Genomic DNA, 26,578 nt, shown 5'->3' with positions numbered 1-26,578 from the left:
AACAGATGTTACCACTGACCTTACGATCTTATCTCAAACCGTTAATGTGGTGTGATTACTAAGTCTCATGCAGCTAAAAACTTAACTTCTCACACTACAGATAACGACTGTCAGTTTAATCTCTTCCGCCACATCAGTGTGGGTGTCATGCTGTAAATGACAAAGCACTTTTTAAAAAAAAAAAAAAAAAGGAGCTGTTCCTTCTGTAAACATTACCTTTTAAGGAAACCGTGTCTTTGTCCCCATCCAGTGGCAAAGTTTGGAGTTGCAAAATACCCTTTTAAAAACTATCAAAGTGCTGCTGCGTTTGCAAGGAATGGGATTGTTGTAATTAGTGACACATTCAATACTCATTCATTGCGGAGAAAGATTTTTTTTTTTCTTCATTTAATTAAAATGGCTGTTGCCACAACAAAAAGCATCGTGTCCATCATCAAACAACCACCCGTGCCAGAACAATGTTTGCAACATTTTTGCACTTTAATATTTTCTCCAAAACAGACAACTAATTTCTCCCACATTTTTACACTAATAGGAAATAACACCTTTTGATAGCATAAAGAAAAGATATGTAGAAAAGTATTAAAAGTTTTTGGATGTCTCAGATTAATGCAAGTGGATGCTTCTGTTACTTCAATCATTATGAAATGTTTATCTACTAACAGACACAATGAAAACAGAGCAAGCCCTGGAGAGCTTATTAGTCTAATGATGGTAGCGATAGCTGCTGTTACCTGCAAGACAGATTAGTGAAAAGAGCCTTTGGATCTTTTGGATATCATCATTGGTTTGTTACTTGAGACAAAATGAATTGAAAAAAGTGACATCAAACAAACAACCACTTGATTGTTTATCGTACAATCTGCAAAGTAAAAGTGGTGCAAAACAAGCAAACATTTTCGCCAAAAAATCTGAATGATTCCATAAGTTACCAATTGAATTTCACGCTATTCTGGAAGACAGTGCTATCTAGTTCTGTAGAACACTAAGTCGCAAAATACATAGCGCAGAAATGCATCATGGATGTTTGAGTTCTTAATATGATTGAGACAAAACCTACTCTAATGACTCACACAGTACTCCCAAAAACGAGATTTCTCATGACATTTATTCAAATAAACAATACAGTTTATAATTTGCTAGGATAAAATAATGAGTTTTAACACATAAGAAGCATTTGGGAGAGATTACCCCAAAGATCGGAAGCTGGGGTAAAGGATGTGTTTTAATGATGGCTGACACTTTGGTGTCATCTCCTGACTTGTATCAGTGCCTGTGTATATATGTCCCCTCCAGTCAATCTTGTGAAGACTGCCATATTCCAGAGACATGGACGAGCATCCACAAGCAGAGAGCTTGACAACCAGAGCAACCACCACACAGAACAATGCAAAATCTGAAGGGGCACTGACATTTCAATGTTGAATCCTCAACCTATTTGCGAAAAAAATAATAATACAGTCTTTAATGCAAAAGCATATCAGCGTTATAAAGCAGTCCTACAACCTTTGAAAGTTTGCCCTATATTCCTCATCTGCCAAAGAATCACGCAAGTCCATCTGCGTAGCTCTGTTTAAAGCAATGTTCAGTCTCACTGCAAGGCTACAGATCGCTTCAAAGAGGCGCGGCCATCGTCAGCCCCGTCCCGTCCAAGTCTTCCCAGCGTAGTAATGCAAATGACTGACCCTGTTTGTCAGTGATCCAGCCCAATAAGCCGCACTACAAAGCTGTGCTGTCAGTACATTCTATTACCTTCCTTCAATCCCCAAGGTGCAAGCTATGCTTTAAGAGGGCTACTCCAAGCCATGTTGGGAAAGAGAAAACGAAAGAAGCAAAGAAAAAAAAGAAAGAAAAAAAAGAAAGAAAAAAAAAAAAAAAAATGAGTGAATGTCACTCAGTTTGGCTCTTGCAAATAATTAGTAATCTTCTTAAATGTTAAACACCTTTAACAACAACTAAGAGGGTACAGCAAACGGCTAGAATAGAGGGGCACGGAATCGGTGCGTACGTCCTTTCCTCTGTACTGTAAAACGGAATCCTTTATCTGATCGCTTGGCAATTAAGAGAAATCCTTTCCATCAGTCCCCATTGAGATCCACTGATAAGGTGTAGCTTGTGCATCGCTCTGAAGAGACTGAGGATGATAGGGCGAATGCCTTATTGCCAAAGACCAAACTCCCACAAACTGTGGAGGGATCACAGACTCAACCTACGTGGCAAGTACACCTTCATCAATATTGGTAAAGAATAAATATTTCAAAATTTCAAAATTATGCAAACACGTGCCACTCTTGCTCTTTTACTTCCATGCATATGGACTATTTACAAATTGAAAAATACAGACTTGCCATTTTGTTCTTTTGATGTTTTTTTTTTTCCTCCCCACTCCCCTGAAATGTCTTTGCCCCTTTGCAATCAGCCTATTAACATTCATCCACCCAGACAAGGATCTCATCACATATAGCAGACATGGCCAGGACAATTAAAGCTGTGTTGAAAACATTTTCACACTAATGGGAAAACAAAAGTCAAAATCAAAACAGAAAAGATTCACAAGCAAAAAACAGGAAAATAAGATAGTTCAGGGGAGGTGTTACAATACAAGCCAAAAAGATGTAGTTGTTTAAGATGGATTTTCTGCTTGCCCAAGACTCCACTCTGTTGCTAACAATACTGTAGTACACTTTCTTTTTATTACTCTACCTTTTATTTAAATATAATTTACTTTTAAGATTTTGTTAAACAAATCCAGGAAAAATGATGCAAAAGTGGTTGTTTTGCCAAAGGAAGGCGGCAGAAGGCCAGTGCTGCCCTGTTAAATTGCATCAGCGCTCTAGTTTGTCAAGATACTCAAGAGTCCGTTGCATTGGGATGTGTCCTCAATCCTCAATGTACTCCCACAGGTCCTTCTCATAACCTTCATGCACGTGCTGTAGCAGCACTCTTCGCCTGCTCTCACAGTATCTACAGACACAAGAGACACTAATTTTAGTCCAAGAATGCACAAACAGTGGACGACGTGAATTACCATTCCTCCGTCACTGACCTGTACTTATCTTGTACTTTCTGCTTGATATCCTGCAAGGAATCCTGGGATATGTCCCGCTCTAGGTAGCCAGACAGCACCTCAGTGGCGTTTTCCAGGTCTGCCTGGTTGTTCTGTTCACAAAAAAAGTGACACACAATATTGGTTTATGTCCAAACACAGACTACAGAAATGTCAGTAATCCACGATGTCCTGCAAAAGGCCCGGCTCAGACTTCAGGAACTATGGGCCCATTTCTTTTATATATATATATATAAAAAAAATAGTTTAATACTTTTCCCAACTATAAGTAGAGAAAGCAATTATTGTGATTCACTCAACCAATCAACTTTAAACCTTGTGTCATGATGTCACTGATTACATCAAACGTTGTATGCTTTCTATAGCCCATTACAGTATACGAGTAAGCTTCTGCTTTCCTTGATAAGTTTTGAGGCAGAATCTTTGGTATAAAAACAGGGCTTAGTTCAAGTTGAATATAAATCTTATCAACTTAAGAATATTACATAGCTCATACCTCAAAAATAATGGACTGGTTGTTCTTCTTGAGGTAGAAGGCAAAGACGTAAGTGAACATGAGTGTGGAGCGGCACTGGCACAGCACATCCACAGCCTTCTTCAGAAACTGCACCTCAATCCAAGACATGTTGTGCTGCTGCATCTCCTCCATCTTCTGCTTGACCTGAGCATACAGCTTGTGCTCGAAGCGCAGGCTCTGCATGTGGTTCATGTAGCGGTTGCAGTAGAATAGGTACCGCTGCAATGCCGCCCTGGATCGCTGCTCACACACACACATAGTATGGAACAAAATTTTAGCTTTTACTCCAGTCGAGCTCACAGGTACTGGATAACCAGCTATATATAATTACTCATCTAGATTTTATAATGCAAACATTTCAGGCAACACATCATTTATCAGTGTGGGACAGTTAACCATGTTGGTTGAAGATGTAACAGACATTTATGATTTCAGCCACAAAACACAAAGCACTGAAGCAGTAAGTGACCAATATTGATTATGAGATATATTAGTTATTTATTATAGTTAGTGTGTTGGAAGCATTAACATGGGCAAGTAAGGAGTTGATCAACTTGTGACAAGGGCCAAATTGTGATCACGAGATGAGTTAGAGCATCTCCAAACTGTCAGGTGTAGAGTGATGTTTCTGGTACGCAGCAGTAAGTACCTCCCAAAAGCAACAAACAATAAAGTACAACTGATGAATTGGTGACACGGTCATGGGAGTCTTTCATAGCTGTGCATGGGGAGGCAAGGCTGGCCTGTGTGGTCAAATCCCACATAAATGCTTCTTTAGCAGAAATGCTGGTTATGAAAGAAAGCAGTCAGAACACACATAGCATCACAGCTCACTGTGTAGCCGCAAATCTCTCCACAACCGAAATTGTGCACAATGGGCACATTTCACTCTGAGCTGGACCATTGAGCAATGGAGGCCTGGTCTGATGAGTCATATTTTCTTTTACATCATGTGGATCGTCGGGGTGCATCATTTACCTGAGGAAGAGATGGCAACAGGATGCGCCATGGGAAGAAAAAAATCGAAAGGACGAAGCCGACGGAGACGGCGTGACGCTCTGAGTAATGTTCACCTGGGAAACCTTGGGTAGTGGCATTCATGTGGATGTTACCCTGACACCCGGCTTGACATTGTTTCAAATTAATTAAACCCCTTCATGGCAAGGGAATCCATCTTAAACTAGGATAACCTGCACTGCCACTCTGCAAAGACTTAGCCATAATGATTGGGCTTGGATATTGGATAGGTCTCCAAATTCACTAGATTTTAATCTGATGCTATGATACACCTTAAAAGATTTTGTGCATTCAATTCTTTGACAGTTCAGAGGTACTTTGGTGAGACCTGCATATTTTTTTCAGGTGGACTTAATGTCGTGGCTGATCAATGTCTTTTCAGGCCAACGCAGCAGCATTCACTGTACTAATGTTTTGTACAAAAGGAACTGATGTGTTTAAACAGATGGTTTTGGAGATTATCAAATTGTATAAATTTCTTCTGGATTTCTTGTATGAATGAGCACGTGTGAGCCAGTGCAGAAGGATGGAAACAATACTTGCAGCGTGCTGCTGCATCTGTGTTTATAAATGGAAGTTACATGTTTTTAATAAGACTGAATGCTGCACACTGATATTAAGTGATTATGTAGCAAATATACATCAAAGATACAGTGTGCTAATGTTTTCAATGTCTTTCAGGATCATTAAATACCTCTTGTGCATCTCTGGCTGCCTTGGCATCATCTTCATTGTAGCGATTGCAGTTGTACCTGAAACAATAAGACCATTCAAAATGTTTTGCAGGATAACACACATTGCTACTGTTGAGAGCTTTCCATAAACACTGGCTGCTGGCCAAGTGGCTGATTATTCATTTAAGTCCAGCCAGACCATATTTCTTTAAACACTTAAATAGGCCTGCAGTCTCCTGGTATGTTATACACAACCACAGTGGGCTGATTAAGCAAATAAGGATGGAGAAGAAAAAATTACCATATCCTTGGTTTACATTTATGTATAAAGATACGAAATTGCATGAACATCTACATTTATACCTGTGAAGGTTATACATGTCCTGCAATCATCTATTTTCCACATACTTAAATGTGATAAAAAAAAGTTAAAGCTTTTAATTTAAGTGACAATACCATCATCAAGACTTTCTTGAAGTTGAATCCAACATGGAAAGAGTAATTTACTCATTTGCTCTCTAAGCTGTCAGTTCTTACCAGGCTGAGCCATGGGGTTCCCATGGACCAAGGCACACCCAGCAGAACTCAGCTTTGCAGTTCTGGTTCCGACAAACCATATGATTGCAGCCACCATCTTTCTCAATGGTCACATGGCATTTTGGACACTCCTGTCAGGAGAGGGGATCAGGATTTTTGTAAATATCTGCACTAGATCAATTTGTTTCTTTTTTTTAAACTGGAAAAGTAAACATATACAACCCTTAAAGCAAAGAGGAAATACTTAAAATTACTCAAAGGACAGTAGATGTTTACTTTTAATGACGCTAAGTCTGACATTTTGTCCAAAAGAGTAATAAAGGCCTGGTAGCTTGGAACAGTATTCAATCAAACAAGTCATTTGACTGTAAAACATGATTTAAAACCTTTAAAAACGCCTTAGGGTTATTGCCATAATTGAAATTTCTCTGATTCCATCGCATGGATTCTCTACAATCATGAACCAGTATCTGAGGAAACCTAACAGACCTTGTTGATTCCATACCTTAGTATTTGCTGCAATCCAGTTTGAAGTTTCACTGTCATCATCACATTTCTTAATCCATTTTCTCAGCCACTACAAAATAAATAAGATGAAGAGGATATAATCATGTTAACAGCAAATGTTGATTTTAATTCAAGATGAGATAGTTTAGCTCTTTCTGATAAGGTGCTAAGATCTCTTACCTTACACTTAACAGGATCGTGCCAATTCTCTCCACAGTTGAAACTGCAACAACAGATCAGAAAAATAAGTCATATTCAAAAATCACTGTTAAATGCAGAGTCGACAGTCAAGTACTGTTACTGTCATTTCTCAATAGTCTAATAAACAATTTTTAAAACAAACTCTCGTACCAGAACTGACGACCACACTTGCACCTCACTGGTTTGGCATCTGGGTACTGGACTTTGACAACGTGATGGCAGTCTGGCGCAGGGCACCACTTTAACAGTCGATTGCACTAGACAGAAGTAATGACACAGTATATAAACTTTGTTTCATGGATGCTATGTCTTTACAGGTTTTTTACATATCCATTTCGAGGACAAACAACAAATCAAAGCTTACCTCTACAAAACTATTTGTAATTAGATGCTGGTACTTCAACTTCACTTTTGAATCTGTTATGAGGCGCCTATAAGAAAAGTCAAATCAATTACAATTAGATTCATTACAGAAAATGGATAACTGATCAAAAAACCTTTTATGCTGAATTGCACCTTCTTAACAGCAATGAAACAAAAAAAACTAAAAAGAGTCACACCACTTTGTTTTTCCTTGAGTTAACATTGCAACAACAACGCATTTTATATTATTACAAAACTAAGAGCTTGGATGCAGGCAACTAATTCCGGAAACACATGCACATTATATGTTGACATGGGGAACATGTGTGGCAGTGCATGTTACACCCTTAACTGATGAGTGACAACACGTTTAGGTCTCTTGCTAGCTTGTGAGATCAGAATGTAGGCTAAGACAATTACTGTCAGCTTAAAAGCTGGTACATGAGATTAGTGTCCATGCTTCCAATATGGAGGTAGGTTTCTTTGGAAAACCAGCTGAACATAAGTACTGCGAAAGCAGTGAAGCAGTGGCCTGATCGAAGACAGACAAACGTCAGGTTCAAATTTATCCAATTTACAGTTTATATTCCTGTAAATCAGAATGACGGATTAAAGGACAATCGTACTAATGTTCCCGTGCTGATTATTGCTGACCAAAATGAAAGAAGACATAGGAACAAATACCAGTACAAAACAGATACTCACATGACTGTGTTGTCATCGACCAAAATGTCACAACTATGAGCGGGACAAGAAATGGTCTGAGAAGAAAACAAAGCAGGTAGATCATTAGTCAGACAGCTTTTACTTAAATGACTGAATACATCTCAGTAAATCTCAGTGGGTACCTGTCCCATTCCTTCTTCTATGATTTTGGTGGTCAGGTAATCTCCCCAGCACTGCATGCAGAACTTGTGTCCACACTCCAGGCCGGTGAAATACTGTAAGAGAGAAGGAGAGAAACCTCTACTGTGATTCCAGATAAGACAAACAAGGCGTCACATGATTATAAGCATTTGAACTTTGGTGACCAGGATAGTCGAAGTGATGCTATTGAAAGAAAAAATATCTTGAGTTGACAAAACAGCTTTGTTTTCACAAACTGTTTTTATAAGAAAAACGGATAATCCTATGTGTTACAAACTCCAATGTAAAAATATTATACTTAATTTAATATTTAATACACTAAACCTGCTCCTACATGAATTAATCATTTGTTGAGATAATACGCTGTATTATATGAGTGAAACCATACACTCATATAATACAGCATTTGATTCATTTGTTTTAACCTTGACCTTTAAGCTGCTTCTGCTGATAAAGGATTTAATAACATTGTTTCCCAGGAACCCTCTTGCTCTTCCACAGGGAGGAGTGTTTCATTGGAGGGAACCATATGCACATATGCATGTATGTATGTATGTATGTATGTATGTATGTATATATATATATATATATCTCTCTCAATGAAAACTGTAACTTCCAGCAAAATGCTTTTTCAACAGATATTTCCTCCACCTGTTCATACATTTCAGTGTTGTATGTACTAGGGCTGCTTGATTAATCGAAATTTAATCGTGATTACGATTATGGGGTCAAACAATCTCCAAACTACTATAATCGAGTTGAAACGATTATTTGGCATTTTTTTCGAAAGAGACGCCATGCGCAATTCAGTCCTTCCCCCAAAGCATTTAGCCGCCCAGCTGACTGGCACTCACTCTCAAGCAGCAGTAAAGTGAAGGAGGCGAGTTGTGTGTGTAGTGACCAGCGGTGAAAAAAACTGCGCGATTGGAAAAGCAGGGAGGGCAGCAGCAGACCATGTAGCGGCCGCCCCGCGCACCGCTATTCTCAAGCGCGCTCCCGCCTGGCTGTTCAGACTGGTCAGACCGGACCCGCATTTCTCCGCGCCGGTCAGTCGGTCATAGAGTGTTAGGGTTGCCATCATTAAGGGTTTGAATAACCGGGCACCGATATCCTGGTTTCACGGAGGAATAAGACACGCAGCCGTCATCGGTGTTTACCAGAACCGGAAGTGATTACAAAAATAAAGCATATACTTCAGAATAAGGGCAGATTAATAATTGTTTAAATAATCGTGATTTTGATATTGTCCAAAATAATCGTGATTATAATTTTTTCCATAATCGAGCAGCCCTAGTATGTGCCCATGGATAATGGACACCCTGCACTTTTGGCGACGTCCACATAAAATCTTGTATTATTTTTTAACCAATTTCGAGACAATCATTTGCTATGATTGGTAGAAACACAATAATTTGCTATTTCCTGCTGAAATCGTATAGCATTGCTACTAAACAGCTGTTCAAGTAATGCCAAGTGAGATGGAAATATAAGCATTAAACTTTAAAAAAGTCATGCAACACTTATAATACAGTTTCCAAGTTCTTTTTGTATTAACAATATTTACTTACAATTGGAACAACTTACTGTTCAACATTTTTATATGAAAAAACATGCCTTGACATTTTTCTATTGTAACCCTGAGTGAAAAAGCAGGAAGGTAGACAGCTCATTACAGGCTCCGTCTTGGATGATATCATCATAAAATTGTATCATCCCTATACACACAAGAAATGGGTACACCAGGAACCTCGCTGTTCCTTGAGCAGCGAGGTTCCTGGTGTGACTCCCTGAGGCTAAAGTCCAAAAAAATACTTTTTTGGACTATCAAAATACTTTATGATACTTTACTTTTAGCATGAGAACTAAAATCAATCACAGTGCTGTTTATAAATCTAACCCACAGTATTAGATACGGTACAGTGATATCAAGTACCTTTAAGTTACATGATATCTGTATATCACAGCTGTCAGACGACAATAATCCTGGTTCTTCATAATAGATAATGGGTTACTTAACACATAACTAACCAAATATGATTAAAGGTCTGTGACAATGCGTCAGCTAGGGGATCCCTTTAAATGAAACAAATTAAAAGCAAATCTGTTGTGCTATTGTGCCAAAAAAAGCTTAATTATCTAATAATTCAACCTAATCTCATCATAAAACTACAACTTGCAACATTCAGCTCCTGCAGCGTAATACAAGTTTCATAACAGGACTCACAGAGTTGGGGAAGTTCAGATAGCAAATCTGACATGGCAAGTCCTGTGCCGATGATCTAGTGTTGATTGGAGGACGGATCCGAGGCTTCTTACTGGGGTTAATGACATGACACTCAGAGAAAAGCTTGTCCAGGTTACCATCAAAATACCTGTATAAATGAAAAACAAATCAGAATTTAAAAAAGCATTAAGCACAAAAATGGGAAAACAAATAATTTGTACGGCAGAGATTGTTACCTTTCCATAAGCTTTTCTTTATCCCAGTTGAAGTGACTGAGAAGGATGCGTGTTATTGTTGCAGGATTCTGAAGAAGGGAAAAAGGATTGATCAGAAATAAACAAAGAGGAACCTATGATGATCTCTCTCTCTCTCTCTCTCAAAATCAGATATCGATTAAGACTACTGTTAGTCAAGACTGGTCCAAGATTACAATAAATTAAGTCAATGAAATCGCCTATAATAGTTGTAAATTTAATAGTTCTCACATTACGATTCAACCATGTATGATGTTTGGCTTTAACAAACATCTGAAACATCATTCATTAGAGTAAAATACATTGCTATACCATCACAAATGACAGCCTCTTAAGTAACATAACGTTCAATTAACTTGTCTGACACCGTCTGAAGACATTTTCTAAATGAATCAGCAAGAAGTATTCCCTGCAGGTTAGAGTTTCAGATATATTTTTTCTGTTCGCAGGACAGCGAGAAACTGAGGCCTTTGTACGTCTAGTGGAAATACATATAAATAACTTTTTGGGAGTGGGCTATTGGCCTAATAGAAAGTCAAGCAATTCTGAAAGTGAAACAAAAAACTAAAGTGAACCAGGTTAATGGCAACATTTAATTCAAAGGTTCCATCGGATCCATTTCTGCACAAGTTCTGGTTTGAAATGAACTACTCCGGAGTAAATTTCAATTTGAATTACCATTTCCCCCCCCCGCATTGTTTCTACAATGTGAATATGATGGTTCAACTTTACAGAAGCACACCATACTGTACAGCCCTGAATTATTGGTGATGATGCTGCAAATAAAGATAATGTCACAAACACAATTGCATTACACTGTACGCAAGGTATTTTCAGTGCATATGAGGCTTAACATATTCCTGTATTATGTGAACACGAATGAAAACAGTGAATATGGAGTATTGCTGAATTAATGAAGTCACTACCTGAAGCCGGAGTCAGTTGAAAATCACTAATGGAAATTTTGATTTAGCAAGTGGCACATTTTAAAGTTAAGTTTGTGGATTTGTTCTCTATGCAGACCACTAAGTATTGACCACACCATTAACTATGCAAACCTACTCTCTCCTGACAGTTTAAATAAAAGAAAAACCCAACATAAAGTATCTTAGTAAAGGGCTTGGACAACAAGAGCCGCTAAAAGAGCATTGGTGTTCCTTGGCATATATACTATAGGCCCATATAATATTGCAGAGATACAATAAATATATGCTCCAACCACCAGTTTCGTGGTTCAGGAGCAACACAAAACTCTATGCTTAACTCTTGACCTGCATGTGTGACTATGTGATGAGAGTAGAGCTGGGGCTCTTCTCTGTGGCATCCATTCAAGCTGAAAAATTATCAGCAGCAAAAACACAAGTAATGCTTCTGTTAATTTTTCATTTTTCTGAGTCAGGGCTGTCATATGCTCATATACATGATCTAGTTTCTGTGTGTTGTAACAGGAAATAGTATGTCTGCAAGCTTAACTTGTTGATATGATGTATATTTGAAAAATGCCATCTCAGAAGGTGGCATGAAGTGAAACACGAAGATGTTTCACTCTGTTGGATTAGCTGGAACCCACAAAACAGTCTGGTGGCTGTGTCTTCTTTGAAAAGTAGTGACAACTGTGTGCAGAGAGCAGACAGACTGACAACAGACAAGTTTAATTCAGGCCTGTTATCGAGTTGATTAGTTACAACTGATAAAACAAACCACCAGCACGTTTCTAATTTTAACCAATGAGGCAACAATCAGTGCCAGTTAAAAATGTGAGGTTGCAGCTGAATGTTTTCTGTTGTTTGCCAATGATTATTAGCGGTAAAGCTAAGTAAAAGTATAAATAATCAAAACAAATCCTCAAATAAATTCAAATGACTAAATACTTTCTCACTGTGCAGCTGTCAATAGGAAAAATACTAATCCAAAACACTTCGTAGAGCCTTCAGTTTTGTAATTGTTTATCAGAGATTCATGTACTTATATAAAAACATCTAGAGTTTAAATAAGATACAATAAAAAAACAATAATGACATTAGTGTCTATGTATCCATAACGTATGACAGTGTGAAAGCATAATAAAATGAATACTAAAACTGATCCAATATGACAGCAGTGAAATAAATGTTATAATGTACATTTTATGTTGGTAATGAATTGGTAAGGTGCTGATATAATTTCATAGTGATTTTTAGGGGCTGTAGTTTGTGGGGATGTTGATCTGTAGTTATCTATCCTGACAGCGTTTTCAGACACAAGGCAAAACCCCTTCATGTGCAGAGTCACAAGAGACCAGAACATAACATTCAAGTGAATTAAACCATCTTGTCAATTATTCCACTCACAACTTGGATTCAGAACACAGACATGTGATTTTTCTTTGTCACTGTGATTAGGTAGTGTTGCAAAAACCCTGAAAATCAAGGAGTTACAAATAAATACTATTTATAGTAGAATCACGATGTCTGTTGCTTCTGCTGTAGAAATAACTCCCATGTGTCTCCACAGAACTTACAATTGATATAATCTAGTTCTATGGGCTTCTCCATAGTGAATGATGACACTCACATGTATGTGATACTCGCTGAAGGCAACGCAATTTCTTACAATGGTCAAACGTGACCGATTTATCAGGAGCACTTTCCATTTTATTCTGTGTCCAAGTGAAGCTAAAGGAAAGGAAATGGAGGCATCAAGTAAACGCAAACCTGAAGGACTCCATTGAGTCCCCCCCCTCCTCAAATCTGATCTTTAATGGCCAACAGATTTCAATGTCTTCTTTATGATTCACCTATCCGGCCGTTTTACTAGAAGATTTGCAATGAAATAGTTTGTTAACATAAACGCAAGTCACCTAGCATGGAACTTGCTAAGCAACTCGATGACCAAGCCTTTCGTCCAACACTGGAATAACGTCCACGGACATTCGATTCTGTACATTTCTTAAGGTTCAGTTTAAATCTGCTCGACTAACACATCTCAATTGTCACCCAGCCCGACTTGGCAGTGACCTAATTGCAGACGTAATGCAGTTAGAGCCAGGTGCTACTTAAACGGTAACAGTGAGCTAGTTAGCAAGCTAGCTAACTTGTGAGCCATCATTAGCTTAGCAACCGTTACTGCCAACTTCTCAGCAGGGATGAGACTACTTCCTGGAACACTATTGGTTTAGAAATGGTTGCTTTAATGTGCAAATTTAAAGTGGTCCACGTCTTGGTTTCAATTGAACCGCACACAAACGGGGGGCTATATTAGGAATAAATATATTTTTTTGTCTTGAGTAAATCGGGTCACTGAAACTGCCAACTTCCAGCAAGTAAACTACTCCTGCCATGCTAACGGCTAAGCTAGCGTCCACGGCCTGTTTACGCTCCAGCCAAGCCCGGACCCCGGTCTTTCCTACCACTGACACAACAAAATACCCACCTGGATGACCTCGTTGACCTCCTTGATACACTCCACCATATGCTGGAGGATCTGCTCGGCGGTCAAAACCTCAAAGCGGTAGTCCTCCTCCTCCTCCTCGCCGGGACCATGGCTGCCTCCGCCGGTCTCCCCGCATTCGTCTCGATCCCCACCGGCCACCACGGGATCGACCAACTCCACCTCTCCGAGCTCCAGGGTGTCGTCCTCGGGCTCCTCTTCGGCGCTGTCCTCGCTACATTCCTCCTCCTCGTCGTCATATTCATAGTTATAACCCTCGTCTGAGTCCATTCCTGGGGTGGTTATCGAACCCGCGACACGCACACCAGAGGCTCTGCGGTGTGTGGGATGTCGACCGAGGAACAATACGGGAAACTCTACCAAAAATTATCCGAGCCTGATTTCAGCTGCAGCGAAAATAACACAGTAAGGGCAAGCTCAAATCGTGGCAGCGGTAGCTCGCGAGGCACTTCCGGTGTCAACACGAACTGCCACTGATTTAAAGGCAGCTGCTTTGGCTGCCACACCGTGTAGAGGCCGCTGCTTTGGCTGCCACGCGGTGTAGAGCAGTGATTCTGAAACTGTGTGGCGCGGAGGCATAACAGGTGGGCCGCGTGACCGGGAGGGGGAAATGTGAGGCGGAACTAATATTATAGTCGAAATAATGTTTTGACGTCCGCATCTCTTTAACAGTGGAGCAGTAAACAAGGGGTCGCCAGGGGTCGGCAACCCGCGGCTTGAGCCACTCTGCAGTGGCTCCGTGTACAGTGTGGTGCATGTCGCTCACACTCTCAGGCCCTGGGGCTCCGTCCCACACTCACTCACTTGCTCAGAGACACACACACGAGATCAGAGCTTCGGGGCTAAAAAGAGACGGTGTTCAAAAACCATCTTGGGTTCACAGTCAATGGGGTAGGACATGGGGAGAGACCAGTGTGGATTGTATGTCTGAAAAGTGAAAACTCTATGAGACCCAACAAATTAAGAGGACACTTAGAAACATTACACCTCAGTCACATGCATGTGTAATTTTTGGTTGAGCTTTATCATCTTAGTAACAAGGTTATTATGATTGAATTAATTGTTTAGTCCAAATCTCCCTGGTTGAGTCACAAGCAGCGGTAGTTGCCCTCAAACAGGACGGCAGCAGCTGCAACTGCCCCCAAACAGCAGTGGCAACTGTGACAGCTGCCTCAATGTGTGGGAGTTTCTGCTGCCACCGGAAGTGTCTCTACGAGCTGCCGCTGCCACGATTTGAGCTCGCTGTCTCTGAAACAACAACAAAACGTCGCCGCTGCTCAGCCAACAAAGAGACACAGCGTCATCCGCTGACTGCGGCCTGACGTCAGCCGGACTGTACGAGACCAGACTCCACAAAGATGAAGGATATTTCAATGGCAAACTTTTTCATTTCACCCGGACACGCCTCCATAACGATTCCAAACACGCAATTAATAATAAAAATAATATAAATATTAATAATATATGTATTGTCCACAACAGCCCATTAACGTCGTGAAAACTATTAGAAGAATGATTTTTTTGAATAACGATAGATAGAATGAACCCATGTGATATAACGATTCCTAAATATTCTCATTCCTCAAACTGATAAAGTAGGAAGTAAAGAACAAAATAAAATCCACATCTGTAATTAAATAACCAAGTTAAAAGACACATGCAAGTCAGGTTTGCGGTTAGTTAGCTTTACTAAAGTTTATTTTACTATTAGGCATATTATTCATACTGGGATTTTCTCCTTTGGTAAACAGTTAGTGTCATAAAAAGCAGTTAATGACAATTTTTGGCCCAGATTTTGCTTTCATCCTACATCCCACATACCAAGTGGAATGATGGCACCTGGACGGTCTAATCCTGTTAGCCAGATCTGCAAGTAAGCATAGCAGCTCCGCATGTCAACCAAAGGTGACAATAGCTAAACCCACAATTGTTTAGCTATTGTACATGCTCATATCCCTTTTTTTCAGCCCACAAGAAGGCACAAAGTGCTGCATAATTCTCAGAATGCTCTCTAGATCTGCTCTGGATGCACATTGGTCAATGTTAAGGTTTGAATAGACGTCAATACTGAGTCCTAATGAGGATATGTGCACAAACCTTTGTGTGTGTGTGTGTGTGTGTGTGTGTGTGTGTGTGTGTGTGTGTGTGTGTGTGTGTGTGTGTGTGTGTGTGTGTGTGTGTGTGTGTGTGTGTGTGTGTGTGTGTGTGTGTGTGTGTGTGTGTGTGTGTGTGTGTGTGTGTGTGTGAGCTGAACTGAAACCGGAGGAAGTCCTCAATCTCACTCTTTTTCGCAAAAAAATGAGGAAAAGAAAAGAGAAGGACAAATATTTGATTTAGTATATCCAGTCCAAACATTAGTCAAGCTTCACAGGATGAGAATGTTTAATCAAAAGTAACAACTAGAGACCTCAACAGTTTGAACATTTGCAGAATTCTGACTTACTGAGACAAAACTAATTCTGAGACAAAAGCTGACTGAAGGTTTCCAGACACCTGCTTATTCAATTTTAGAATAAAATCAACAAACCTTTGCATCTGCCGTATTAACAGAGAGATAATTAGGCCAATTATGAAATATCCAGTAGCATAAGAAATCCAGGGTTAGGGTTCTCTTATTTAGTGTAAGAAATTTAAATTATTACACTCAATTTTTCATAGATTTTTTTATTAATTTTAAATGCACACACATTCTGTCTACTTTAGTTTTGACAATGTTAAGTCAAACTACCATTAGTCTACTAGCTACCATTCAAAACACAAACTTGAGGCAGTGCTTCTCTGCTCTAGTGTCACTGCTGGCTTTAGGGAAGGTATAGGCCCACACACACTGACTGACTGATGAGCTGTTTTCTCTACAAAGCCCATTGATCCACTATAAAAGCCAACATTACAAACACACCAGTCAAATCAAAGCAAGCACTTTGTTTTACAATTGTGTACTTTCATCATGTACATTCATAAAATATCACCAGATAACAACACACACACACGCACACACACACACACACACACACACACACACACACACACACACACACACACACACACACACAGATATGCATCCAATAGTGATCAAGGTGTTTCATTGGCACATTGTTGATGATCAACCCTTGTCAGAGCTGCACCTCTTCAGATGAAGTGAGCTGTTAAATAACCAGGAACAATAACAGTTATCTGCACATGTGCTATAATTTCTATTGCAAATATTTTAATCTACATCTTATTAAATGAAACCCAGCTTTCTAGTATCCTAAATGTTTTCGTCAAGTGGCTTAATACGAATGGAAAACAATGAAAAGTTGCTTCCACCCTGAACAAAGGCATCTGCCTCTAATTCAAGGGGTTTTCCAATGACTCACATCAACTCAGTCAGAGGGGAGAAGGCTGATCTCATTTGCCAGGTTGAAGGGAATCAGGTCCTGCCTGCAGTTTTATTTTTCTGGTCTTGCTAAATCACAAGGATAAGGACAAATTAATAACCCAAATGAACCACATTTACTAAAGATTCATATAATCTCTGTGTGATCTTCAACGACATGCTCTTGTTCTGATTTTCTTAAACTACAAATGGTAACAAGGTGCACTACATCTACCCATCGTTCTTATCTAAAGGGCTTCGTCAGCTGCATTACATTTCTGAGCTCAATATCACAATACAAGAAACTCAATTTTGAACAGTCCCTACAAATTTTGAAAGCTGTATCCATTTCAATTCATCCACCAGGACAATCTGAGCGGTTGACGCTCGGCTACAGAGGGGAAACCCCCACAAGAACTTTAATGCCAAACTAATTCCATGTAAGCCTCCGTCCACTACTAGATGAGACTATTTAAGGAAGTGTTATCAGTGTTTCCTGATTCCTATATCCACACAAGAGTGCAAAAGGCAGATTGTTCCTGCTGGTAAAGGCTCAGACGTGACAGATCATTTAAATGCCTCGGTGTGTTGTGATTTTAACCAGGATTTCCCGGTTTTGATCAGAGGGCCCCATCCTTCTAAAGTAAGAGAAAAACATGTGAGCTGTGGCTATAGTTTAACTGCTGTGATTTCTAAATTTAATGTAAAGGCAAAACCTGATTTCCTGTTAAATATAGGATAGGCACAACCTTTTGGCAATTAATGCAAAGACGTTTTTAGCATCACCACTAGGGGACAGTAAAGACTGTCAATGCAATCATTACACAGACATTCAGTGTCCTCATTCCACGTTGTTTTCTAACTGTATAAATAATGTAATTCACTCGAGTTTGCAAGATGTAGCTTTGATGCATGTCAAGCAAACTTCACGTTATCACGGATACATGTTTTTCAATTATTTGTTACCTACTTTATATTTTTTTAGATTTTCATGAGTGGTGTCACCAGCACCTGCAATTTACTTGAACCTTCTTATGCAGCATCAGAATCACTTTCATGTATCCACCTGAAATTCTGCAAACTTTGTCCGGCTGAAAGCTTGCTCTTGTTGGTCCAATTTTATATATAATGACTATATGATGTTTTACTGAAAATGACCAAATAAAAGTATTGCTGACAGCTCAAATGGTTATATTTATTGGTATAAATAAAAAAAAAGCTGTGGTCAGGGGGTTTCCTCATCAATTTCAATTTCTTTGATTGATATGTTGATTTTTCTTTGACCTGCTTATATACCAAGCAAATACAAGTGTAATGCAAATGGTTTAAATTAGCATGGATGTGGCCCAGGAGATGTGGTTACAGTGATTGTACTGTGATATGTAAACCTATACATGTTCCGTGCTCAAACAGCCTGTCAGACTCAGCAGCTGCTGCAAAGACCCTGTAAACAAACTGTTGTGATACAGTCAGAAGGCGTCTGTCTCTCTCTAGAGGCCAACCTGGGAACGACAACATTAATGAACACAAGAACAGCTCTACCTAGAACTTCACTAGATCTGAATTTTCCAGCCTAGTCTCCTAAAATGTCTGATTATTAAAATAAATGAATTATTCTCTGAGAAAGACACAGGTTATCTGGCAATGCTTAAGAATCTGCCACCGCACTCAAATTTCATGTGTACTTTCCGAATCCATTCCACATACTTCCATCACTTTTCATCGTAATCCCTTCAGTAGTTTTTGTGTAATCCTGCTAACTAACAGACAGACAAAGAAACACAGACGAAAACATAACTTCCCTGGAAGATGTAATAAGACGATCACCATAGGCCAGAAAGGTTACATTCTAATTTATCTTTATTTATGTCTGATTACATGCTTCATGTACACCATCGGCAATATATGTCCATCTTCCTTTTACCTCTATAAGCCAGAAGGACACTCTGCCAAGGCCCAACAGTCCCATTCAATTCAATCAAGCTGCAAATTTCACACACTCATATATATCAGTCCCCTGAACATGTCTGATCTCTTTCATCAAGATATCAATGAATTGTTCCTTGGGAAAATGTTGAAAATGTCATTCACAATGTTTTCCAAATCCTCACCAAAGTGTAATGGGTTCTTACCTGACCTTTTGTGTTGGGTTTTAGGTTGGTTTGTCAGCAGGATTGCGACAAAAGTACTGAACAGTTGACCATCTTTACCGATGTATAGATTGGACATGGGCCAGTACATATTCAATTAATATTTCAGGTGGATCTGGACAAAGATCCAATTTTTTTTTTAAATGATTCGGAACATCATCTCTATAAAGATTAAGAGCTTTTATTTCTAGAACTAAATAATTTCCCCCGACCCCTTCATCAGCGATTCGATCTTACAGCAGGCCTCAGCGATGTAAATTTACCTGTTGAAATGATGTGACATGACTGTGATGTGGACTGAGACATGAGATTTTCTGCATGTGTGGATTAGGGTAGTGGCAACAGATGGCAAGGCGGGGCGATCCCTGGTAGCCAGAGTGCTGACACCTCAATCCTTCTTCTTCATCTAACTTGGGGGGTTGGCGGAGGGGGCACTGGAAATGCTGAAGCTAACCTAACAAAGCTCAGTTAACCACTCTCTGCAGCGACCTGGAATCAGATAGACATGCTGAGTGCAGTGTAATAGAAGCTTATGCCATGACTTGATAACAAGGCTGGAAGAGGATTATCCTGCTCAAACATTTGACCGCCTTTATTCATTTTGTTTAACTTTAAATCTGAACATTGTGCAAAAACAGAAAATAAGAATATGTTTATTGTGATTAAAAGTCATAATTAATAATTACATTTTTTTGGACCAAAATGTATAAAACAGTCTTGTCTATGACATATGTTACGAACTAGCTACTTGAGGCCCCCGTCCCTGTGTCTAAAAAGAACAGTGACCACTTTAAAAGTTAATCTCACTCTTTGACAAAAGCTGACATTCACAGAGATTATATCAAAAAGCTGCTTAGACTGATGTGAACTAGCTTTCAAGGGCGTCATCTGAAGGACAATAGAACTGTCTATGAACTGTCTATGAGCTGCAATTGATTACAGTGAAAAGTTTGTCATAGGCGAAATGTCTCGAAGGCTAGTGGCTCTCAGACGAGTGAACGGGAGATCTCTCTGATCTGCCAAGAAACTGAGCTGGGGTTTTACCGGTGACATGTGTTCAATCGCCCGCAGGCCTCTGTCATCACAATTGTTTCAGCTAAATCCATAATCATCCAGTTGGCTGATGGCAGCGGGATGCTAAAGATTGGCTGCATGCGTAGGACACACGGAGGGATGAGGCATAAAGAAACGTGACATTAATCCACCTGCCACCTTAATGCAGCATTTTTCTGATGGCGTCAGCATCTTACCTGTGCTGACACCTGGAGAGTCAGACATCATAGAAAAAGACAGGGAGGTCTATAACAGGTTTCACTGTTATTGATAACTCTACTATATGTGTGACTTGTTTAGAGCCCATATATTATATTAGTGTTAAGTTATTATCAGTGACAAATTACCCTATATGAAACCATCCAATTGTTTTTCTCAGAATTGACCTGTGAGTACACACCTTAAAGTAAATACCTCTGCTAACGTGCAGCACAAGATAATCAGCTCCTTCTGACATGTGAGTAATACGTGTTATGTAATCTGACATGGTTCTCCAGATTACAATACTCAGTGTTGCTTAGGTCAGTGTAAAATGTACTCCAGGCTTATCAGAGAGAAGGAACAGAGAAGGTATATAGATTGACCGTGCAATGTAAAAGCAAGTGTTTCACTGTGAAAGATAGTGTTGTGGAAGAAATTATTTGTAATGGTCAGGTAAAACTCTCTCTCTTCTCTCCCCTCTGTTCCACCCACCTCTCCTTTCTCCCCCATTTTTTTCTGCTCCCCTCAACCAGTCGAGGCAGACGGCCGCCCACACCGAGTCTGGTTCTGCTTGCGGTTTCTTCTTGTTGTGGATCTCAGTGTTGAGTGACAGAGTGAGACTCAAACAGATAAGCAACACATCTATAACATTATTGGCTGAACCAGTGATCCCATGGTCCATCAAACAAGCTTTAACAAGTGCACATAACAAATAATGAGTGATAGTGAATGAAAACACTTACAGGGTAACGGAAAACGTTGATACAGAAAAGTTATTAAGTGTTCAAGATCATTTCACATTAAATCTTTCTTAAATCAACCCAAGTCATAAAGTAAAAGAATAACTGTCTGTCAAGCATTAACTTCACAACACTATTCTGTCACATTTCTCATCCCAATCTGTGTAACGAAATGCAAAAGTGCATTTTACCTTTTACCCCCAACCCTGTCTGTGTGTATGTTTCTTTGCAAGCAGGAATACAGATAAAGAATTTATCATAATTTGGTGTGTATCAGGATCAGGGGACGGATCCAGGATTTTGTTTTTCATTTTCTTTGACGTTGCGTTTTTCAACATTTTCACAGTTTTCACAGGGAATAATTCATGGATCTTGATTTGTTTTTTTAAATTAAGGCTACTGATATCCGTGAGTGTTTTGAATTTGGTGCATCTTGAATTTAAGGAAACTGTTGGGCCTTGGTTGGAGGTATTTGCAATTGTTCCAGATTGTTACCGTTTTCCATGGACAAAATAGCTGAGAAAAGAATTCAAATTACAAGTAGCTGCTAAAGGCGCATTTAAAACATTTGATTGTGACAACATGGTTTGAATTCAAGCGGCTCTGCTCCACCCCTGTGATCTGTAATCCTTTTATACACCAGTTTAAGTCAACAGAAAGAGCTCTGTTTTAGTACTAAGCAGTCCTCCTAAAATCAAGTGTGACTTAATAGGGATTACGGATGTGATAGAAATCAAACTGCAGAGGACAGAGCAGACAGTCACTTCAGCGTCTTGGTTGTTAGTCTGATTTAAGAGCAGAACCCCATCTTCCAGTAATGATTTCAGCCACGACTGTTGCTTGATAGACCGGGAATGAAAAGAGCAAGCGCAGCTGCTGATGTTTCTGACATTGCCTTGTGGCGACCTGCTGTTTTAATACCTCAAGGTAAGAAAAGAAAGAGAGAAAATCCTTATTAACAGTAAATTGTACTCGGGTCAGTAATTAGCCCGACTGAGGCCTCAGAGAGCAGCCACCATATGGCCGAAGAATGGAATTAAGGGTCAACTCTTTGCTGGTCTTTCAATCTCTGCACTAATTGTTTTTCTTCTCACCACCCCCCCTTTATGTGATCCCCCGACAGGAGGAGGCCCATGTTTCACGGAAGGTTAAGCTACTTTGCTGATTTGGGGTGAATGCTCCTGAGGCCATTAGTGTCATTGACAGGGCCAATATGGCACAGACTGCAGGGTAACATTGTTAATAGGATGGTGTGGAACATATGTGTATAAGGAGAAAGACAAATAATCAATAAGCAGTCTATTGACATATCTTTTTGTGCAGTAATACCATATAGTCTAATAAACTTCTTTTTAAGCAACAGGTGATAAGTTGATGCAGTCCTGGACTCACTGATGGTTTCAAACAGCATCATCAGATTTGAAATAAGCTAGATAACATGTAAAGCATCTTTATTTATACACAGGCAAACATCTCTCCTCAGGTTTGTTCATGATAATAAGGATTATTACAAAATATGTTTTGTGTCACACACAATTTGTGACATTACTTGTTGACTATACTTGTAATCAGGAGACACTGGTGACCATCAATATGCAGCAATCTTTTCCATTAGGAGTTGTTTATTGGCAGTGAAGGTGTGAAGAAACTATATATTATTTTGCTTTTCCATTGTTCACCTGTTGTGGAATACGGTCATACTTGTGAGGAGTGTGACTGATTGATTCATCCTTATGGACAGTAAAGATTAAGAGGATGGCAAATCAGCATTTGCTTACACAGCGCATGTTGCTAATCTCCTTGTCTTCCTCCAGAAAGCCCCCATACGACTCAGGCTCACACACTCACTCTAGCAAGAGAGAAAGAAGCAAGACAAACTGGGACCCAATATTACATCAAAAACCACAGAGAGAGGAAGTCAGCACCAGATCAAGATCGTCTGAGTAAATTTAGGTTTACTCTCTCATGACTTGAGAAGAAACTACATCTGAACCATTAGATTTTTTAGTTTTTTAGGGCTTTGCATTGGGTCAATACATGACTTGATAAAATGATTTGAATCAGCCAGGCAACAACAGAAATACACTTTGTACAGGAGAGGACACTTTAAACTTAAATTATCAAGTTCATATATTAGAACTCATCTCAAAATGGAGGATCACATGACCAGAATTAACATGTTTTCTTCAGACATCTCCGATGACTGCACAGATGGAACTGAGAACTCAGGTGAGCCGCCAATCGTTGTAATATGTTTAACATTGTACAGCAAATTGATTTGTTAGAATGATGTTGTCCATAACGTTTGCGTTTACTGTGTATTGTTTAGGAAGACCGAGAATATGAGGATATAACAATGTATATATGATTTCCTTAAAATCTGTAAAATTAAGACCTAACTTTAGTTTAGTTTGAAGATAAAAAAAATAATGACAAAATAGATAATCAGCAACATAAGCTGTAGAAAAAACACAATTTTCAGTAACCTAAACTTAAATTAATATTTTATTTTCTGTCTGAAAATTAAAGTACTGATTGTTTATATTCTTTCTTGACAGAAACAAGGACATTCCCAGATAAAGCCATTGGCCAAGGCCTGCTTTGCCAAGTGTGTTCAGATTCCAGCAGTGGTAAACACTACGGCATCTACGCCTGCAACGGCTGCAGCGGCTTCTTCAAGCGCAGTGTCAGACGTAGACTCATATACAGGTGAGCGAGATGCGGGCTGGACTCAACGCATAAAACTGCATATCCTAGGAGGGCTCGTGTAATTAAGAGAAAAAACAAATCAACATTTTTGTGTTTTAAAATGACACATTTGTCTAAATCATAGGTGTCAGGCTGGAACTGGCAGGTGCCCTGTTGACAAGGCTCATCGGAACCAGTGCCAAGCTTGTCGACTAAAGAAATGTCTCCAAGCAGGCATGAACAAAGATGGTGAGAAAAACAAGTTGCCTGTAAAATATATAAATCCTGTAGTTTTGACTGCTGACCTACATGATTTATTATTGAATATGTAGAGTAAATCATAACATGTTATTTACCTGTCGCCTTGGCAGCTGTGCAGAATGAGCGACAGCCCAGGAGCACAGCCCATGTCAGTCTTGACTCCATAAGCGTGGACAGTAAAAAGGAGCACCTGGCCACCACACGTGAACTCACCTCCTCCGCTGCCTACTTGTCGGCCGTCTGCAGACCTCAGGTCACCTCGTCCGTCAAAACCTCGGCCTCCATGCAGCCCTGCAGCAACCCCAACAACAGCCACCGCTTCATGGTCAGCCTACTGACGGCTGAGACCTGTGCAAAACTGGAACCCGAGGATGGTAAGATCATACGGGCACAGCGATTACACGAGTCAAACAAGGAGTCAAAAAAAGAAATATGGTCTTTTTGTATTGCCTCTAAATTTGATGGACTCTCTTTTTCTAATGTGCAGTGGAGGAGAATATCGATGTGACAACCAACGATTCAGAGAGAGATCAGACTCCCTCTGACTTCCGTATGTCCCCGTACACTGCCAGCTGTTCAGAGGGTGTGTATGAGACATCGGCACGACTCCTCTTCATGTCGGTCAAGTGGGCAAAGAATTTGCCGGTTTTCGCTCAATTGCCATTTCGAGACCAGGTGAGACGGACTGCCATATGATGACTGAAACAAATGACATACGACTGAAGGAGTAAGACTTACCACACAGGGGACATTTTTTGTGATCTCTTCAGGTGATTCTTCTTGAAGAGGCTTGGAGTGAGATGTTCCTCCTGTGTGCCATCCAGTGGTCTCTACCCATGGACAGCTGTCCTCTCCTCTCTCTGCCTGATCTGTCCCCGACACAACAGAGCAGGATCGGCCTCCCCATCGCTGACCTCAGCACCCTGGAGGAGGCGTTCAATCGTTTCAAGGCCCTGGCTGTTGACCCCACTGAGTTTGCTTGCCTTAAGGCCATTGTACTATTCAAGCCAGGTAAGGGGTTGTTCATTCAGTGATAGATTTTCATTTTTTTAATGGACATTGTGACTAATGTTGTTTTTTGACCTCCTGGAGCAGAGACACATAGCCTCAAAGACCCAGAGCAGGTGGAGAATCTGCAGGATCAGTCGCAGGTTTTGCTGGGTCAGCATATCCATTCAATCTACCCCGACCAGAGCGCCAGGTGAGCCTGCTGTAATTCTGTTCTCTGACGGCATGCAAAGATTTTCAATCATTCATCTGGAGTCTGTGAATTTTGTCATGCAAATGGAAATATAGATACATTAAGTTCAGGCTACTTTGCTCTTTGTCCATCAAGGTTTGGGAAAATGTTGCTTCTGCTGCCGTCGCTTCGCTTCGTGAGCTCAGAGAAAATAGAGCGGCTGTTTTTCCACAAGACGATCGGCAGCACGCCCATGGAGAAGCTGCTGTGTGACATGTTCAAAAACTGAACAAGCATCAAGAGAAGCTGAACTCTACTAGAAGAACACAACACACAAGCTCAACCAAGTTTCCTCAGAGTATAAATTACACCTGCTTTTGACTTGTTTTTAAACTCAACATAATAGACAGTAGGTAAGGAACAAGTGTGTATGAATTAAAATGGAAGAATGTCTGTCATTGTGATATTGACTCACTTGGGAACTCAACCATCTTTTTATGTAATTTAAAATACATGTAAAGGTTTATGAAATGCTGATGTAAGAAAGTTCATTTCTTAATTTTTTTTAATTTTTCATTCACAGATTTAGCAAATAATTTATGTAGGTAAATGTTTTTCTTTAAAATATATCATACAATGTATTTGTCCTAAATAAATTTTGTAATTGCTTTATTTGAAAGCTGCATTTTGGGCATTTTCCTTCTTTTATCTATTAGGTCATCAGAAACGAAACATAATATATAACTTAAGACATATTACAAAAAGCTGCAACAAAGGATATAAACTATACAAAACATATAAAATATAGTTTAGGTAATTTAACGTAAACTCGTATAGTTGCTATTTTTGGCTAATTTATCCCCATTACAGAGTTATCGATGTTGTCGTACTTCACAGCCAAAAAGATTTAAATGTTATTACAGAACTTACAGAGATATGTTTGCAGTATTAGAAACTAAATATTGGTTGTTCTGACTGTCTCACTTCATTGGATATAATTATTTGATGGAATCAAATGTTTCTCTACAAACAAGGCTCCTGGATACTGTGCAGCGGCCCTGGGTGATTTCTCTTCTCCTCAGACGCTAAAACAAAAATGTGGGGGGAAGTGAATACAGGGACATTTGGCAGAAACATGCCTGAAATGGGAAACTTTAAAGGAATAGTTCACAAAAATTGAATGGAAATTCACTCATTATCTACACACCCTTTTAACAATGGATGGGTGGGTGAAGTGTTTGAGTCAACAAAACACTTCTGGATGTTACAGAAAAAAAACTAAACATGCCT

The 26,578-nt window shown here is 39.6% G+C and overlaps 2 protein-coding genes across 3 annotated transcripts; one reads left to right on the top strand and one right to left on the bottom strand.

Moving 5' to 3' along the window:
• Positions 1-1,090: 1,090 nt before the first annotated feature.
• On the bottom strand, positions 1,091-14,139 carry arih1 (ariadne ubiquitin-conjugating enzyme E2 binding protein homolog 1 (Drosophila)). Of its 2 annotated transcripts, none has more exons than XM_053427767.1 (14): positions 13,640-14,139; positions 10,211-10,278; positions 9,975-10,122; positions 7,732-7,824; positions 7,589-7,644; positions 6,885-6,951; positions 6,671-6,777; positions 6,500-6,542; positions 6,318-6,389; positions 5,813-5,943; positions 5,296-5,353; positions 3,564-3,827; positions 3,047-3,159; positions 1,091-2,964 (listed from the first exon to the last, which is right to left on the bottom strand). In XM_053427767.1, the coding sequence occupies exons 1-14, from the start codon at positions 13,925-13,927 to the stop codon at positions 2,880-2,882; spliced, it is 1,593 nt and encodes a 530-aa protein (XP_053283742.1). In that variant the 5' UTR covers positions 13,928-14,139; the 3' UTR covers positions 1,091-2,879. The 2 variants fall into 2 exon arrangements, with proteins under 2 accessions (XP_053283742.1, XP_053283743.1); XM_053427768.1 differs by having other exon boundaries at positions 3,564-3,824; positions 13,640-14,138.
• Positions 14,140-23,309: 9,170 nt separating this feature from the next.
• LOC128444887 (photoreceptor-specific nuclear receptor-like) lies at positions 23,310-25,577 on the top strand. Its single transcript, XM_053427567.1, has 8 exons — positions 23,310-23,388; positions 23,718-23,868; positions 23,993-24,096; positions 24,219-24,482; positions 24,596-24,783; positions 24,879-25,119; positions 25,204-25,309; positions 25,445-25,577. Exons 1-8 carry the CDS (start codon positions 23,310-23,312, stop codon positions 25,575-25,577), a joined length of 1,266 nt encoding a protein of 421 aa, XP_053283542.1.
• Positions 25,578-26,578: the final 1,001 nt, after the last annotated feature.

The sequence above is a fragment of the Pleuronectes platessa genome, chromosome 7 (genome assembly GCF_947347685.1).
Source record: "Pleuronectes platessa chromosome 7, fPlePla1.1, whole genome shotgun sequence".
Classification (NCBI taxonomy): Eukaryota; Metazoa; Chordata; class Actinopteri; order Pleuronectiformes; family Pleuronectidae; genus Pleuronectes; species Pleuronectes platessa.
The sequence above is the reverse complement of the archived record's forward strand: the minus strand, read 5'-3'. Positions and strand labels throughout refer to the sequence as shown.